We start from the raw sequence: 20,596 nt of genomic DNA, 5'->3' as shown, positions 1-20,596 counted from the left end.
CGGTTAGAGCGTATTCAAAAAAGGTTCACTCGTCACTTAGCTTTTCAGGCACGTGTTATGGCTAAAAGATCAATATCCTATCAAAGAAAACTGCAATATTTCAAGATGGATTCCCTAGAAGACCGACGGACGCTCTTAGATGCAACTTTTCTGTACAAGTTAGTGAACCACAAAATAGATTGTCCGCAACTGCTGACGTTGTTGAACTTTCGTGCTCCATCTCGTTTCCCCCGTAACGCTATCACCCCTCTTTACGCCCCGCTTAGAAGAACAGTTTCAGGCACTAACTCTCCAATATGCAGGTTATGTAAAATTGCTAATGGTTGCTGTGACAAGGCGGATATGCACTGTGACCCACTAAATAAATTTATAGTTAGTTAGTTTTGCTGGGCATTTTCCGCAACTCGACATCCAATGTGCCTATTTTGCGTGAAACGAGGTAGCGCTACTCTAACCAAAAAAAATTTATAACATCTGTCCGAAAATATTTCTTAAAACACAAATAATTAGAAACATAAATAATTAGAAAATAAGTTTAAATTTAGGTATTTCTATAGTTGTTTACTTATATTTGTTATGCATGCGGTGTTTACCTGTAAGTAATTGTGACACCACTCCTTACATGTTTTAGCTTAGTACATTATTAATGTATCGATGTCAACAATTGTTGGTAAACCTTAAATAAATAAAATAAAATATAATAAACAAGTAGATTCAATGGTTTATCGAAAAGGCAGTGACAATCTAAAGAAGTAATTTTTATCAAGCAGCAAACTATACTACAACTGAGAAATTGAAAAAATGCACGACCTGACTGAAAATCTAAAGAAGTACTGTAAATAAATGATTTGTATTTATAAGTAGGCACTGGCAAAGTTGAACCATTGGACCAAAGGCAGGCCCGGTGACCCGCATTAACCAAAAACCGCTTAGCTCTCAATATTTTGAACTTGACTACACTATGTAAATAGCTATAGGCAGAGATGGAGACAGATTCTCAAAGACGAGCCTGTTGCGTGAAAAAACCGATCGATGTAGGTAATCTTTCACAAAAATAGTCAAACTTCAAAATCAGTCAAAACAGTCAAATTTAAAAATTTTGATGGCCTGTGTTTATTGCTTATTAATATAATTCGTCTTATTTTAAAGTGCGAAATTGTATAATGTTTTATGCCCCTGTGTTAGCCCAGAGCAAAATATTAAAGTACATGTTAAGCCATCCTACATATTAATATTTCAAGTTAGGTAACTACTGTTTTGATACTACTGTTTCTATCCGCCATGTGTAAATACGGTGATACAACGATTTTGTTCCCTAATTATGCTTGCGTAAGAGAATGTGTGAGAACATTGAATGAATAAGAGAAAACCAATATAAAATAAAGCTAATATGTTAGCGTATAAGTAAATAGATGGGTGTATGGTATTTATATTTTATTTCACATCTGATGAAAAAATGTACAAAGCGAATTGTTACACAAAAAGAAATTTTAATATTTTGATCTATGTACCTACATAGTGAAGAAATAATAAGTCATTACATACTTAGCGCTGTAAAGCTATTACACTCTTTCCATTATATGATTCGATGGTAATTTTCACAAAAATATACCTATATGAGTTTTGATAAGCCAAATTAGCCACGTCATTTTGCAACCAGACATGAAATTAACCACAAAATAGCCATAGTTACACATTAATTAAAATGGAATCCCAAACGGCCTGATAATTTACGCAAATCAGCTTTCAAAATATTTAGATCAGTACGGTTTTTACTCATAATAAATATGTCTCACGATAGTTTAAGTTCGACAAATCAGCTTTGTTTTCAAAATGTCATAAAAGACTGCAAAACGAACCAATCCTAGCGCTTCTATAATCGTGGTTGTATTGCTGTCAATATTGGAAATAGACTGGAATAACGTGCGATGTTTTAATTAAGAGTGGGGGCTGGCTGTTGAATTTCGGACGTAGTGACAGCAGCCTTGATTATATTAATCGAAACATTTTAGGCGTAAACAGGCTTTTAGGTGACGGCTTTGAGTTACTAAGCCTGAACAATTATGTGCGTTTGAAGGGTTATTAATATTGATAAAGGTCAGCTGTAATTCTACTCTTATAATAACAAGTGTGTGTGATGTGTGTGTTATCTCACTACCTACCCTCTTCGAAGTACAGCAAACTACTTATCTAATACGCTGAGAGCGTTTCTTGATTAAATGCTTTTAAGTATTTTTTAACAGTGACCAATCGTTTTTGGCGATCGAATCACTCACCTAATGCTTTAAAAATAGATATTGATGAATTAGGTAACTTAATATCTTAAGTCGATTGAAAAGGACGATTGCGTAACTGGATCATACAGATAAAAAGTGACACTTTTGTACATGAAAGTTAAGGATGCTTGGACCTAATTTCAGGTTTAAATTTTACCCCCGACGTAGTTTTTGGGTGTATCACAACTGTTCCCATTTGTATCACTAATGTTCTACATTTTCGGTAACAGGAAGAACAAATGGGTTTTTTATTATTATTAATAGGTAACAAGGAAATAAGTAGGAAGGAAGGAAGGTGACAACAATACATTCACAGAAACATAACTGCGATCTTATCATAAATAGGCAAAGTAATTAATTACTTATATATTCCATCGTCAAGGTTGGTAGGTATTCCAAAGTATCTGGTAGGTCAAATATATCTAATTGATAACGTCCACAAATCTGATGTAAACTACTTGTTGAATGCTGATAAGTATATAGGTAAAATAATGAAACATAAATTCATAAAATTGATTTGAAATTGATCTACAAAGAAAATTTCAACTGTATGATCCAAAAACCTATCTAATTCTACATTTTTCCGATACTCCGGAATGGGAAATGATTCCCCGCAGAGAACAAGCCTGAATTATTTGTCGCATCGCACAAATTTGTGACGATTGGCTTGTATTTATTACGAGAAGAGTTGGGTAGCATTATACGTATTATGGCACGGACTGGGAGTTACGAATAATCCCAGCAGAAGCAAGCACTGAATTGTAAGCAGACTTATCTGAAACACTCGTTCTTATGTAACTTCAGGCGTTATTTTCCTCATTTCTAGCCGTCACAAATTTTGTGGGAACAAAGCTTAGTTTAAACGACGGATCAAGAAGTGTAGGAGAGGCGGGTGTAATGAATGGGTAGTTTGTATAGCTACTTAATTATTCTATTAAAACTGTTTCGCTTAAAACAAAAATTTTTGACACCAAATGTGTTATGTACCGTGGTTTCAGTGCCATGTATTATGTATTGCGCTGTGTATAGATTTGTGCACACGTCGGTTGTTATGTAGGTTTATTGCCACCTCATAACAGTCTAAATACATTTAGATAGAAACATAACCAAAAACAATATAGGTAGGTAGAGGTAGCATCACAACTATATATGGAATTCGGTATTGGAACAATTTATTAGCCCTATAAACAAATTAAGCTTTTAAAAGTAATCCTTCGTGCCTCAGTATTTAACTCAATACAGGGTGAAATTGTTATCTCTGACTATACTCTGGGGGGGTATGTAGGCCATACTAAACAACTTTAACTACATATATAATAGGGCCAACTCCGAAATCGCGAAAAAAAATCTGCTGTTCTATAGAAAACATTAACTAATTCACCGAAAAGTATGAAACGGCAGATTTTTTTCGCTATTTCGAGGTTGGCCCTATAGTATTTTTTTAAGTATGACCTACATATTCACCCCTCAGTTTGGTCAGAGAAAACTATTTCACTTTGTATATCCACGATTTTAATTTTATTAGCTAACAGGCAAAGTTAAGTAGATACATTGGTACATTACCTAGCCAGATAAGGATCGTGACTAAAAACTAAAAAAAAACTCAATGCGAAGATTACAAGTTATACACCACTCCAACACACTTAAAAGCGAATAGAGTTGATAACAATTGGAAATCAATTAACCAACCAGGTGCATGTGATAGTGAAATTGTTTAGCTACAGTAATGATCTCAATGTTGTTCGTACTGGTTTTGTGTACAGATCTGATGTTTAACCCTGGTCTAATGAACAGTGCACTTCCGTACTGATGGTGTTTGATCTCCGTTATGAGGACCATTCCCTCGATGGCTTAGTTCATATTCAGTCAATAAAATACAATAATATTTTACTACCCTAATGGTGAAACCATTAAGCTTTTTTTTAGAAAAGTACTAGCGGCCCGCCCCGGCTTCGCACGGGTGCAATGCTGATGTATTATACATATTAACCTTCCTCATGAATCACTATCTATTAAAAAAACCGCACCAAAATCCGTTGCGTAGTTTTAAAAATCTAAGCATACATAGGGACAGACAGACAGCAAGAAGCGACTTTGTTTTATAATATGTAGTGATGATAATTGTTAGGACATCCGATAGTGATCGAAAACGACATAATGACAATGCCAAGGCTAACTTTGTGACTCAGAGAATCGGAAACGACTATTTATTGTCTCGCGATTTTAACCTTCAAAACCGAAGCTCTTTAGAAATGACGCAATGGATTTGATTTCTTTTATTTCCGACACAATTGAAGACAGTTTGGAGGTGATCCAAAGCGAAAATTATTTTTGTCATATATATAATTTGTATCTATGACGCAACTACTTGTTGATGTTTTTAATGTGAAAGTATAACGACGCTGGAAAGGAGAAATGGGATAAGCGACAGTTTTAGAGATATTAAGTTATATACATCGTTGGAATCGCCAGATTTTTCTGCGTCGAATGGACTAGGTTTCGTACCAATCTGACGACTTTAGTGTCGCTTATCCAGTCGGTGATTCAGAGAATCACGGACACATTTCAATCACTAAACGACTTAGATTTTGACAACTTTTTAAAAAGTGGAGATTAGATAAAATGTTATTTCACATAATGAACCTTAGAGTTTTTTACTTATTTGCCAGTACAGTTTAATCTTTACTTGGATAATTTTGCCTTATGACAATTTAACCTTTCACTGTCGGTTATTTTTTTTTTACCTGCTCTAATAATAAATTTTAATGTCGTTTGAGACATTTCACCTATATGCTTATGTGCAAATTAACATCGATAGATAAATTTACCTAACTGTCAAAGCTGAATTGTCGGCGTTTATCTTTTACATTTACATTTAAAACTTTTGTCGTTTATTCCGTTTTTCCTTAAATTACTTGGAAATACTATAGTAATTTTTTTTATTACTTCCTTTTTGATATTATTTTTCTTATTTTCAGAAAATACCAAGTCAAGTTTTAAAAAATTATATAATTTAAACATTCGTACATACTAACAAAAGTTAGTGTTCGTGCTTGATAACTAAAAAAATAATGGGATGTACCTACCCTAGGTTGAATCTGAATGTGTCCCATAAGTTTAGTAGCTTATCAAATTAAATAGTTCCTTGAAAAGTGACTAGATAATTTATCTTGATTTTTTCCATGTCTATTTTTACATCTATATATTTTTACTTGACTCTACAATAAGCATCTTTTGCAATAAGACAATTTTTACTCGATTAATTATTATGCCAAATTTAGCTTGGACTCTTTTACCTGAATAATTTCTTGTAAAATATATGTCGGTAAGATAATTTTACCTAACTTTATTTTTACGGTTTTTTGCTTAAGCGACACTAAATTCTAAAATAACCCATTTAAAGGTAAAATTATGATAGGATAATATAGGACATATCACTATAACCATATAAAATTACTCATTTAAGATATTCGACTTCATTACGAAGTTTAATGATTTTTTTCCTGAAAATATCGCAGGCTCCTTTGTAAAGTTAGCTACATGTCGTTTATCCCATTTCTCCTTTCCAGCGTCGATAAGTAATTGTTGGATAGCCAGCTGATATCGAAATTGAGACCATCCCAAAACAACTACAATTGCAGCGGCAAGATTTTCTTTATATTTTTTCCCCTATATTGTTGTCGCATGTCAAATGTCATCTGATCTTTAAACCTTGTGAAGCTAAGCTCGAGCTCAATCACTCAAGAATATTTCTTTCACGACCGCGCTGCGTCTTACGTGAGCGAACAACTCGCGAACGGGTATAAAAAATAAATAAAAAAAAGCATACCTAATTGAAAATGAATGGCAATAGAAGCGTTACAATAATCCTAAGTTTTAAACATTCAATATAATCAAATCGCGCAAAGAGGAAAAAAGCTGGAAAACTTTAATAACCAGAAGCAGAATTTAAATGAGAGTCAGGTTTAGGCACTATTTACTTTAATTATACGATATCCGTATTTATACAGGCTTTTCGGGTCTAGTGGCGACGGCCAGATCTGGGGCGCCGTCTTGGTGGCTGAAACAAAGAGAATCAATGAATATTATTTAATTGATAATTTTAGCAGAACATGCCCCTGATCTATTTATGGTTTTATATTGTTCTTACTTGGGCGCTAACGATGGGCCTCATAAGAAGGCTCAAGGTCACGAAAAGGGCAATGGAGAGAGCTATGCTCGGGGTTTCTCTGCGTGATAGAATCAGAAATGATGATATCCGCAGTAGAACTAGGGTCACCGACATATCTCGCAGAATTGCAAACCTTAAGTGGCAGTGGGCGGGGCACATTGCTCGCAGAACTGATGGCCGGTGGGGCCGGAAGGTTCTGGAGTGGCGTCCGCGTACCGGAAGACGAACTGCCGGTAGGCCTCTAACGAGGTGGAGCGACGACCTGGTGATCGCGGGAATTCGGTGGATGCGAGCGGCACAGGATCGGTCGGAGTGGCGAGCCTTGGGGGAGGCCTATGTCCAGCAGTGGACGTCTATCGGCTGACATGATGATGATGATGATGATTGTTATTACTTTATGCAAATGCAATTACTTACAATATTAATAAACTTTAATGTAATTCGTTTTAGAAATACTTTAAATATAGGACATATCACTATAACCATATAAAATTACTCATTTAAGATATTCGACTTCATTACGAAGTTTAATGATTTTTTTTCTGAAAATATCGCAGGTTTTTGGCTCCTTTGTAAAGTTAGCTACATGTCGTTTATCCCATTTCTCCTTTCCAGCGTCGATAAGTAATTGTTGGATAGCCAGCTGATATCGAAATTGAGACCATCCCAAAACAACTACAATTGCAGCGGCAAGATTTTCATTATATTTTTTCCCCTATATTGTTGTCGCATGTCAAATGTCATCTGATCTTTAAACCTTGTGAAGCTAAGCTCGAGCTCAATCACTCAAGAATATTTCTTTCACGACCGCGCTGCGTCTTACGTGAGCGAACAACTCGCGAACGGGTATAAAAAAAAAAGAAAAAAAAGCATACCTAATTGAAAATGAATGGCAATAGAAGCGTTACAATAATCCTAAGTTTTAAACATTCAATATAATCAAATCGCGCAAAGAGGAAAAAAGCTGGAAAACTTTAATAACCAGAAGCAGAATTTAAATGAGAGTCAGGTTTAGGCACTATTTACTTTAATTATACGATATCCGTATTTATACAGGCTTTTCGGGTCTAGTGGCGACGGCCAGATCTGGGGCGCCGTCTTGGTGGCTGAAACAAAGAGAATCAATGAATATTATTTAATTGATAATTTTAGCAGAACATGCCCCTGATCTATTTATGGTTTTATATTGTTCTTACTTGGGCGCTAACGATGGGCCTCATAAGAAGGCTCAAGGTCACGAAAAGGGCAATGGAGAGAGCTATGCTCGGGGTTTCTCTGCGTGATAGAATCAGAAATGATGATATCCGCAGTAGAACTAGGGTCACCGACATATCTCGCAGAATTGCAAACCTTAAGTGGCAGTGGGCGGGGCACATTGCTCGCAGAACTGATGGCCGGTGGGGCCGGAAGGTTCTGGAGTGGCGTCCGCGTACCGGAAGACGAACTGCCGGTAGGCCTCTAACGAGGTGGAGCGACGACCTGGTGATCGCGGGAATTCGGTGGATGCGAGCGGCACAGGATCGGTCGGAGTGGCGAGCCTTGGGGGAGGCCTATGTCCAGCAGTGGACGTCTATCGGCTGACATGATGATGATGATGATGATTGTTATTACTTTATGCAAATGCAATTACTTACAATATTAATAAATTTTAATGTAATTCGTTTTAGAAATACTTTAAATATTAATATTTTGTAGGTAAGACAGGTGTCCGACTGCCAACGATCAGCGAGCAGCGAGAAGGGATGGACACGCCGCACGAGTTTTCTAGCTAAGTACGCCCATGTGATATAGCTATTTATGCAACAAGTGCGGAAAGTGTATGATTTCCGACGAGTGTATAAAGGAATACTAGTCGGAAATCATCTTTACGCACGTGTAACATACAATGTTTTACTATGCATTGTGCGAGTTAATAAAAAACATATCATGGCAAATAAGTTTAATTATTAAAAATTTTTAAACAAAAAGCACTAGTGCGAGAAAGTAGCACCATATGTACTGTAAAAAAAAATTGAAAACAAAAAGCACTAGTGCGGAAAAGTAGTACTTTCCGCATGATATGGCTCCGTAGGAAACGCACTTTTCGAGCACATGCATTGTAATAGTTATTTACAGTACATATGGTGCTACTTTCTCGCACTAGTGCGTCAAATAGCACTTTTCGTGCATATGTCGAAAGTTTAAAGGGCCATATGTACTGTAAAACGTTGTACGATACACGTGCGAATAGGTAATTCGCAACTCGTGTCGATTTAAAACACTCCCTGCGGTCGTGCTTCAATTTATCGCCACTCGTTTCGAATTTCCTCTTTTCCGCACTTGTATCGTAAATAACTATTGTTATACAAGGGTGCAAAGTTGTATTTTACCCGCGAGTGTTTCAACACACGAGAAGTAAAATACATTTGCACCCGTGTGTAACACAAAACTTTTCCCCTCACTATAGCAAGGAAAGTGCAACATCCACAGGCGTTAGATCATCTTCATCACTGGAATCACTAATTTTTTTACGATATTATAACAGAAAACACTAGAAATTCTGATTTTTACGTGAGTCGGTGAGAAGAACAGTAAAAATTTTGTTGACAATGTTGACATTTCTGTTCTGACGTATGAAATGTCAACGATGCATTTTGAAATTGCATCGACTCAACTAGTGGGGTCAGAATTATATTTAACATCATTATAATAAATCTAACGTTTCTTATGGAATTTTAAGGTTTATGACTTAAAATTATTAAATAAAGCTAAATTTGGTATTTTTTATTAGATTCTCAAACCATTTATTTAATGATAATTAATATCGAACGAACCATTATTATGAGCGTTTTACGTTTTGTTATCTGTCAAGCTACTTAAACGCGCTCCATCCAAGGCCAAATTACTTTCTCCACTAGTGGATAAAATGCGTTTTTCCCCGCTTGTTTTAAAGGATAAAAGACGGCTTTCCGAGCCAGTGAGGGGAAAAAACTTAAATACGCCTTTTGGACATTTACAAGTATGGTGTAACGGTTAGATCTTCCACTGGTCGTTAATATGCACATTTATTTAGTTTTAATAAGCGTTTCATTCTTAATTCTTGAATACAGTCATTACCAACAGTAGATAAATATAGCGCCTGCCATCCTATAAAAAAAATACTCATAGAGATATATCTCGACAGTTCGCAGTCTAATTGTTGTACATACATCTCTTTTTCTAAATAGTAGATGCTTTTGACGCATGCTCTCATCCATTAATATTGATGCTGACTGTATGATATCACCAGAGCCCGGAATTTTCGCGGCAAAACAAAAGACTGCCGCAATCTTGCTAGAGTTAGAAACATTTTTTATCGATATCGATAGTTGTGTAGCAATAGAAAATTATGGTCAACCAAATAAAAACAATATTGAAAATAAAAGTGAGGTTTGTATATATAAATAAATAAATAATAAATAAATAAATATTATAGGACATTCTTACACAGATTGACTAAGATCCACGGTAAGCCCAAGGAGGCTCGTGTTATGGGTACTCAGACAACCATATATATAATATATAAATACTTAAATATATAGAAAACACCCATGACTCAGGAACAAATATCTGTGCTCATCACACAAATAAATGCCCTTACCGGGATTCGAACCCAGGACCATCGGCTTCACAGGCAGGGTCACTACCCACTAGGCCAGACCGGTCGTCAAATAATTTATAATATATGTATAATTTAATAGTATACATAAATGGCTTTATAGTGATAAACGAAACTGTTTAATCCCAGAGAAGTTTGAGAAATTAGTAATAATGATTGTCTACTCCTATCACTGTCACAAACCATTTTTTTCTTCCATTACCCAACTATCGATATCGATAAAAAACGTTTTTAACTCTAGCAAGCATGCGACAGTCTTTTGTTTTGCCGCGAAAATTCCGGGCTCTGGCTATCACAGTACCAAATATGTACACTATGAATTTCAATTATTTGATTTAGCAAGAGCAATTAATTCACTGAGATCCAAGTTTCGGTCGCTCACTTGGGTCGTAACTTGGTTTCGTAAAGTGCACTCAAGTCCAGACTGATAGCTAGTTTTAACGCAATATCGTTTAATGTGGATAAAGCACTTCTCTTCAGGAGTATCGAGAAAGGCAGATTATCGAATGATATACAAAACTAATAATATTTTTTAGCCCATCAACGTGCTCACTAGCGCCACTGCTAAATACCCATCTTCCTCGCGTTGTCCCGGCATTTTTGCCACGGCTCATGGGGGCCTGGGGTACGCTTGGCAACTAATCCCAAGAATTGGCGTTGGCACTAGTTTTTACGAAAGCGACTGCCATCTGACCTTCCAACCCAGAGGGGAAACTAGGCCTTGTTGGGATTAGTCCGGTTTCCTCACGATGTTTTCCTTCACCGAAAAGCGACTGGTAAATATCAAATTATATTTCGTACATAAGTTCCGAAAAACTGCGCCACTGCTAAATAATTGTGATTATTTAAAATTAACGATAGATATTAAAAAAAGAGGGCCGCTATGTATTTTACGTTGCTGGATTCGTCAATCAATGCGTCCAAAGTTAAAAAGGCCATTTCTGTTTTAAGTTCATAGAGCGACGAATCCAGCAACATAAAAACTAGTTTGATGTATTCAAAAGGTACCTAAATACAAAATACAGTACGTAGCGGCCCCCTTTTTTGAATATCTATCGTTTAATTTAAAGAATTTAAATAACAAAACTTCCGTGAGACACAGACATATTAAACATATTGACGTATTACATTATACGTGAGTGACCCGTTATTAATATGAACAAGTTTGAGAACAAATCAAATTATTTTATTAAATATTTTGATTTGTGTTTTTGTGGCGGGGTTGCCTAGGGGTTCATGGCGTTAGCCGCGATAGCTAAAGACGCCGGTTCGAATCCGGCCTTCACCACTGGAGGGCTTCGTCACTTTTTCTTTAATATATGACATCTATTACAGTTTATTTTTTTCCGTTATTAATATGTTTTATTTAAATAATCACAATTATTTACTAGTGGCGCTACTGAGCACGTTGATGGGCTCTAAAGGAGCATGATGAGCAGTGACACTAAACTTGCTAAGCGCCACTTGCACCATCCTACTAACCCGGGGTTAAGCGGTTAAACCGTTAACCCAGTGTCAAATTACTGGTAGCCATGGTAATTCCTGGTTTAACAGATTAACTCCGGGTTATTGAATGGTACAAATTTCTCTAAGGGTGATATTTCACTTGTCCAATTTATTTGACCAACGTGCATTGCGTCTCACTCTCTCATTAAGCAAAATGTGAGATGCAAATACAATTGGACAGTGATGGAATACCAACCTAAGCCAAGTTAGACGACCCCTTATTAGATCATCCTTGTCGCTTTCAATGTCATTTACAACAAAGTAGGTAGGTAAGTAATTACGAAAGCTTTACAAAATGTCGCCAAAGCAGGTATCGATTTTGTTATAAAAAAAACTAATTGTGATTTTCAGTTGTAAAGATATAGTAACTAGAAAAAAGGTTTTTGAAATCAACAGACGTAATTGCCGTAGCAAAAACCCTAATGTAAAAGGCTATCGATAACTAGAGCATCACGTCAAACGGTAAGTGCCTTAGGAAAGGACGTTTTATCGAATTCATTACGGTTTCAGAATTTTCCTCTTTACGACATGTTTTGAAATATATTTATTTGCTAATTATAGATGTAGTTATACTATATTGACAACTAATATTTTTAAAATGTTTTATGCTTGACTTGAACAAAAATTTACTTATTATTCGAATTTAGGACAGGTGCCTGCTTGTTTCCCTCTACCCTTATCAATCAAAATCTATCCATCGTTTCTTTGTCTGTTTCTTTTAGATTGCCATATTCATATCCCATATGTTTTAGGTACATGTCATAATACAAAGTAATCATTCTGTGCGAAATACTTATTTCCCTACAAAGCTCCAATATATTCATACAAGTGACACTAACTGTGAGTAAATCATTCGAGTTGTGATAATATGTTGCCCGAAGAATATTATATGATACAGTGCCCTCATTTTTGAAGACAGGATTTTCTTTTCTACTGTCTCCATTATTAAACCACCAGATCACTGATACATTATAATATATGTATTGTATAGTAAACATAAGCGAACAAAGTGTTAAAACCGGCCAAGTGCGAGTCGGACTCGCGCACCGAGGGTTCCGTACTTTTTAGTATTTGTTGTTATAGCGGCAACAGAAATACATCATCTGTGGAAATTTCAACTCTCTAGCTAACACGGTTAATGAGATACAGCCTGGTGACAGACAGACAGACGGACAGACGGACGGACAGACGGACAGCGGAGTCTTAGTAATAGGGTCCCGTTTTTACCCTTTGGATACGGAACCCTAAAAATGATTTAAACATAATTTAAAACTTTCAACAATAACAAGCCTTATAGAGCTTACCGTTTAACTCAGTCAAGTGTGTAGATAGTTTTCATAAGAGCATGTGCAGGTTATTTTAGACACCTGGCCCGCTTATCTACTCCTCCTAACCTTTACCGCAAAATGAAGAAACGGGTGTAACTTTTAAAAACTAGTGACCTCGCAATTTTGAAAAAAAAAACCAAAATATGAATCAAAGAAAAAATCCATATAACTATAACCCACAAAATATCACCAGAATTCGGTTGCGACTTATCGGTTGCGGAATACGAAAGCATTATTACCAAAACTGAAACGGAGACGCTTCGCTTCGATCGGTCAACTAAACTCTTATTTAGTTGACCGTAAAGACGAATTCTTACATCATTGCCAGCTGGAGGTGCAGGCTCATCCCCGTCAGCAGGAGGAGGTCCGCCGTACTCAGGCGGGGCATTAAAGTCTCCGATACTGTCCGGTCTCGGCCAATCGGTTGAACTCTCTGGGCCATCATTGTCGCTCGCTTTCGTCTTGTGTTTATTTCGGCTCGCTACAAAATAACAAAGATATTATTCAGGTTTTGGACTAATGGGAACAATAATTATTGTTTATTTTTTAATACAAATAGGTTTCAGCTATACCTACTATTAAGTACATAAATACAATAATAATCACAGATTACATATTACTATATCTAGACGTAACTCTCCAAAAGGCGCGGTTCAAGAATGAATCCAGTGACTTTGTCACCTTTTGTAATGGGGTTCGTTTGCATCAAATCCAGTAGTTCTGATTTTTTGCAGACTTGTTTATGATGTTGGTTCAATAAACAATCCAAGTTTGAGAGCGCGAGCGCCAAACGCAACTTTGTCATAAATCGAAAAAACCGCGAAAATTTCGTTTTTTATTTTATTTGGGCGATTATAACCCTAAAGGACTACTTTTTGCCAGAACTGTTGTTGCTAATGTCAAACAAAGCTAATTTGACCCGGTAGCCATGAGATCGTACCGTGCCTACCTGGATTAAATCAGCTCAAAAGGATGAGGTGGCATACTCGAAAAAATATTGGAATATTACGTGTTCAAGAAAAAAGATGATGGTGTATCTGCTCTAACATTAACTATTAGGTATGACTGTGTCTGTGTTTGTATTTAGAGAGCCGCTAGAATTTAATTCTAGTCGACATTATGATAAAACAAAGGTTATGTCGACAAAGAATAATAATTTCCTTACTCGTAATTTAAGGCTGACATTTTTAATTTAAGGGCACCGGTCTTAAACTGAGTTTTTATATTGTTATTTACGTAGGATCAATTCGGGAGCTTACGTTTCGTTACAATTAATTTTATGTTCTGCCAGAATTACTTTATATTATAATTTTTACCTAGTTTTTTAACATGACGATCATTGGGATATCGTAATTAGTTATTCCCGAATTATTGTTTTGTCATGAATGGATAAAATTGTTGACATAATTATGCTTGCTTACTCGGAATTTTTTTAATTTGTGTTTTCGATTTTATTAGATCATGTAATGTAAATTATGTATGTAAAATGTATTTATGAATTTATTAAATAATGTAAATTATATTGATGATCATAATATAAATTTGTGTAAATTAGCTTAGGATAGTTTATATTTTATATTATAAGAATAAATATCTGAATCTAAATCTATACAACTTCCAACCAAATTATTTGACTTATGTCCCAAGTGTAAAGTATGTCCTTAAGTCCTCAAATGCCCTCTCTCTACGAGATCTCAAACCTATAAGCGCTTTATTCATCCAAGCATTTGGTGTAATTAGTGTAGAGCAAACTGGCGAGTTAGGTCAGTCGAATAATACTTGCTAACTTTATTAGATACAAGCTTGTTATGTCTGCGTGTGTGTTATCACGTGCTTCGAAAAATAGGCTATATATTCACTTTTTTACAATCCGTTTTCTTTAGGAATCAGATGACATTATCCCCATTATCTAACCATTATACTGACTTGTGAGCTGTAAATCTCACGGGATGTCTCCCGCCATATTGAAAAAATTCAACAACTGACTGGACGAAACTGATTGATTGATTAATTGACTCTTGGTCAAAAGTAATTCACAAGCAGGCGGTCATCGTCGTATCCTTGAACTTCTACATATTAGTATGCTATAGAGTCTATGGCTTTATAGTAACTAAAAGTCGTCATTTACTTCAGCCAATCAGTGGCTACCACAGTTGCCTTAACTTTACGCATCTTGGTGCTTTCCTATTTAAGCTTAAGCCAATTATAAGTAATGTTTCAATCACACTTCAAGAAGTGTTCACTGTCGGAATGCCACTTGACTGAAAGCTGGTCTAATTATATCGAAACAGGCAGCAGGAAGAGGCTAACCTAGTTTATTTCGCGGTTTTATAACACAATATAATTATTTGTGAGCAGCGTTTTAACTTCGCGAGACTCCACATCATAAATAATATAATACCCATAGTTTCGACTATGTAATATGTATATGTATGTACTTATAAAAGTAAAAGTTTAATTAAAAATTTACGTCACCGGGCCCCAAGAGGTAAATTAAAATAAAATATAAAAATAAATCTTTGAATTGATTTAAAATAAAACGAAACTTTTATAAGAAATAAAATCTGTAGTGATTTTCAAAAGGCTTATTTACATAATACATGGACAAATATGGAGACATTAACAGCCTCAATGACTTTTTGCTAAAAATTACCTCGTAAAATGTAGATTTCGAGGCGCAGGCGCCCTGACAACAGTGACAACTACATTGCAAGTGTAGCGAATGTGAGGTAGATTTAGATGCACTGAGAGATAAATTAATTATAGATGTGACTGCTACATAATGAAAGGCATTACAATACAATACGAGTGTGGGTTTATGAAACGAGCTGAGAGCGAGTATTTGCGGTTTTTGAACGCATCGTAGAGGGTTTATGTTATGATAATTATGTGTGTAAGTACCTAGATAAGTAGATAAAAAAGTTATAATACTGCATAGTACTACATCGTGTTGACATCATTAATATTTTAAGCTTAAGCGTCAAGAATTCTAATCACGAAGCAACCAGCTTTGAGTATGCGGTTTATGCTCTTCATTTAATACACGTCAGTTTCGCCGTAATGTGTTTCGAGTAGGTACAGTACCGGCCAATAATATATCACCTTCAAGTTTTTACGGTATAACTTTTTTTAATATCTGTGAGTGACTTCCACCTCACTGTTTTAGGTAGTCTTAGTTTTAGGTATTCCTTTGTACGGGCGATGAGAAATAGTTATTTGTGCAACAAGAGAGGAAAGTTGGTTTTTCTTGCGAGTGTTTATTTTGAGTCATGAGACAGCGAAAGATTCTATAATTGAACCACGAGCGAAGCGAGTGATTCTAAGTTAGAATCTTAAGCGTAGCGAGGGACTCAAAAACACGAGATGTAAAATAACTTTGCTCTCGAGTTGCACATATAATTTATCACCTCAGTAGTGAGAACATAAAATACACAGAAAATAAAAAAACAATTTGTAATAGAAGTATCACGTGGCAGTTCATGGTCTTCATTATATACAAATTAAAAAGCTACTTTTTTTCACTCCCTGGAGTGACGAAAGTAGGCTTGTTTGAGCTGCTGAGGTGAAAAATTGGTCTCATGTAATGGTTTTTTCATAGAGGTTTTTTTAATGCATTGTTAACTTCATGTTTTTATTAGAGGTTTTTTAGTAATATACTAAGTATCCTATTGTAATTCACAGTATTTCATTGCAATATTCATCATATATTTGTATAGAGTGACTAGTAAAATATGCAATCTACAAACTAACCTATATTGTTTACTCTATACAAGCTCATACAAAAACACTCAAAGGTGATATATATTATTGGCCGGTACTGTATCTCACGTCAGCACAATAAAAAGGAAAAGCATAAGTCATGGAAGATGGCTTTCTTTTATTTATAGAAGAAAGCCACCTGCTATGAGAATAATGTATAGTTATAGTTTTTTTTTCTTAGTACATATATTATATGAAAGCTTCTTAAATTGTATTTTTTACTAACGTCGACGACAATGCACGAATACCTACACTACCTACAGTAATAAAAAAATCATCATATATTTTAATTTTCAGTCCTTAATTTGTACATTATTTTTATTATTTGTGCAATAACTAACAGTAACAAAACTAAAAAAAAAATTAATATGGAAAGCTTTTTACACTTGAAGAATATAATATGAACGACGGATCTGAAAATATATGTATTAGTTTTAAGGGTAAATTGTACAATTTTTCTCTAGGTTGTTATATTTAAGATTTCTCTCGCCCTACTAGGGTCCATGCTGTACTCTATAATGTTATTTGTATATGTAAACACCTTGTAATACCATAGTTTTAAATACATTTATTTACATACAAGATATATACAGTGGTACTACGTAAACGAAATTAATAACTAGCTTAAATCTAAAATAGGCCCTTGAGGCATTGTACCAAGGATGCTGGCGGCATTTCCCCGCTGTATCGCAATGCTGATACGTTGTGCGAGAAAGCCGCCAGCTCTTCGGTCACCAGTTACGTCAACCAGACGCTTCGCGATTTCTGCAAACAACTTATGCGCGCTGGGACCCCATGGACCTAGAGTTTCAACTCCAATTAAAATTACCATAGTTGGTATCCAATAAATGATATGATATGAATAAATTTAAATAGATAAATAAATAAATTTGATTAAGTCCTTTATTATTGATCTACAAACTAACATATTTAAATGCTCTTTGACGCTCCCCAAAAGCAATTTGAGGTTGAGAAGTAGTTTTAATCGGCAAGTTTAAGGTGTAATATGGCTATTATAACTTTAGAGAAAATACATTTTATAAGGAAAGAGTATATGTATTGTATATGACCAAATAGCCAGGCCATGAGATGTCACTTTTATATATCAATCGAGATTATTTCGACCGAATAAAGCCCACACAACATCACAAATAACACGACAACCAGCAGTAAAATTATGACAGGCACTAAGTGGCGTACAAGAGGTAAATTCGATTTATTTATTGGCATTTTGTGGCAATTCGTGACATGGCCAAAGGTATTCGTATTGTGAAAACGGACGATATCAACGGCGAAATAGGTATAAGTGTTCAATTTTGCTATGTATTTTCCAATGTTGAAAATAAAGTTACAGCAGTTCAGGCAAATATATTCTTTTTATTTAGCGTAATATGTATGTATGTATGTATGTAAACACTTTATTAATAATAATATTAATTATATATATTTATTTTTATTATATATTTAGTAATATTTCGTATATTATCACTGCATTAAGCACAAAAAAGCGAACGGAAATGCTTATAGCCTTATTAAGAAGGATAGTTAATATAAAGGATGGGAAAATAAAGAAGAAGTGAGTAGCAGAGACTTTAACAGCGCTTTGAATATTCACGATTAAAATAAAACTATGAAAACGGATTATATCGCGTATATTGAATTTATAATACATCCCGACGTTTCGAACCCTTTACAGCGTTCGTGGTCAACGGGTGACTGAGGAAAAATTACAAAGTGCAAAAATACCCACATACTAAAATAATGAACAATCATAGACTATAAACTTTAAGGCTGGTTGTACATGCAAAATCGGTTCATAAGGCTAGTTATACACTACAATTATTCTCAAGTAAAGATATATATATATATATACGCGATAAAAAAAAGATAAGTTTTATTTCATGAGTAACTATCGCGGTAACCGAAGACAATATTATATTCACGAGTAGTTTTGATGGTATGCTTCAGACTCGTGATGTGGGCAAAAAATAGAGTGTAGGTTAGTATCTAAGTGAGCGACATACATATGCGTTATATATTTACCTAATTATAGTTATAAAATAACAAAAACTAAGATGAGAGCGAATTTTAAGTAGGCAAGGCATGCCAGGACGATTAGTGGTATTCACAAGTGAAATGTATAAGTTTATGTGTGTGATACATTATACTACATGTATAATGTCGCCTGTTGATTTTACAGAACGCTATAGTTGAAGAAAAAAAACGGCCAGATTCGAACTTTAGGATACGTCATAAATTTGATAAAGATACGACATGGATCGGATATGTCAGTGTCAAAAGTGACGTTTCTTCAAACAAATACGCACACACACTTAGATTTTATACATATATCAAAAACGGACACCCTATAAAAGAAACTGTCAGAATTATTAGGAGGCAAGTCGTGTACCAATTTTTTAAATCTTGACCTTAAAGGGTCAAAGTCGCAGTGACATAAGAGTAAGCTAATTTTTTAATCAGTTTCTTGAATTATTTTACTACCACTACTTCGTAGATAGTATCTATCGCTTTGAAAATCGCATGTTTTCAGCACACGTGGTAGGCTGACTCCAATTAAAACTTACGCTTCGCATACTGCAATTCCAGAAAACCGCAATAGTTATTTACGATACAAGTGCGGAAAAGAGGAAATTCGAAACGAGTGGCGATAAATTAAAACACGACCGCAGGGAGTGTTTTAAATCGACACGAGTTGCGAATTACCTATTCGCACGTGTATCGTACAACGTTTTACAGTACTTATGGCCCTTTAAACTTTCGACGTGTGCACGAAAAGTACTCTTTTACGCACTAGTGCGAGAAAGTAGTACCATATGTACTGTAAAATGGTTTTCAAAACTATACCTACAAGTTTCAACACTTTTTGTTATTTGTTTACTCTACGCCAAGATATTTTTAGTTATGTTAACACAACTTACCTAATGCATTTTAGTGTCCCTTAGGCTGGTACCTAAGGGCCAAATTAAATTGGTAAAACGGGTCATACTGAAGTAGAATCCAACTACTATAGAATTAGAACCTAACTGTGCTTTTCAAATATTTCAATGACTGGCAGTAGCTAAGTAATTTTTTTATTCATCTTAATTTTATACTTTAATTACTTACGATTATATTTTAATTTAACACATTTCGGGAAGCATACGTAACCTCACATACGAAGCATCGCAAACTATCATAAAAAATCCTAAGGTTATTTATTTTAATCCTGATGCATATAAAAATAGTTGTAAATATGAAATACTGTATTTGACATGTAAAACTATGTTTAATGAATGAATGAATATATCTATTTTTTGGATTCCAGTATATGTAATTTACTTTTTCCTGCTACAATCATTACTTTCCGCAAAATGTTGTGCTGACTTGTGCATACGACTACAATTAGCAACACGTCTACTGCTCATTGTTATCATATAAACGAGGCTATTAGAGACAAGGCGAACAATAATTCACCGCAACTCATAAAAGTGTCACTTACCAGCTGCGAGCGCGACGAGCAGAAATAATAAAACAATTGTCTTCATTTTCACCGTCTAAAGAAAAGTGTACAGGTATGTATTATAGCGAACCTTTTATATTTTTTAGACCGGATGAGTGGAGAATTAGCCAGATAACAAGCGTTTAAGGAAATTACTCAAGTGCAAGTAAGTAGCCCTTTCCTAGAGTTATTTAAGAAAACCGATATTTTATAATTGTAGCTACTTATGTTCAAACCTGGGGAAACTCGGGGCACGTTCTAGGGATTTGATGTCGATAAATAAGATGTCGAATTGTCAATATATTTATACATGTGTGCTCACTGAAAAATCCTCGATTACTAAAGAGAGGTTCGATATCATGAACGATATAGAGCCTCTTAAGATAATAAAAGTATACCGATGTAATTTCCATTAAAATA

At 35.1% G+C, this 20,596-nt stretch overlaps 1 protein-coding gene and 1 long non-coding RNA gene across 2 annotated transcripts in view; both read right to left on the bottom strand.

Moving 5' to 3' along the window:
- Window positions 1-20,596, bottom strand: part of LOC134746858 (uncharacterized) — a 353,422-nt gene that overhangs the window by 244,543 nt on the left and 88,283 nt on the right. The gene's annotated exons all lie outside the window — the stretch shown is intronic.
- Window positions 7,458-20,241, bottom strand: LOC134746842 (circumsporozoite protein-like). Its single transcript, XM_063681410.1, has 3 exons — window positions 20,177-20,241; window positions 13,236-13,399; window positions 7,458-7,553 (listed from the first exon to the last, which is right to left on the bottom strand). The coding sequence occupies exons 1-3, from the start codon at window positions 20,220-20,222 to the stop codon at window positions 7,515-7,517; spliced, it is 249 nt and encodes an 82-aa protein (XP_063537480.1). The 5' UTR covers window positions 20,223-20,241; the 3' UTR covers window positions 7,458-7,514.

The sequence above is a fragment of the Cydia strobilella genome, chromosome 13 (genome assembly GCF_947568885.1).
Source record: "Cydia strobilella chromosome 13, ilCydStro3.1, whole genome shotgun sequence".
Classification (NCBI taxonomy): domain Eukaryota; kingdom Metazoa; phylum Arthropoda; class Insecta; order Lepidoptera; family Tortricidae; genus Cydia; species Cydia strobilella.
Note: the sequence above shows the minus strand (reverse complement) of the source record. Positions and strands in the feature narration are given on the sequence as shown.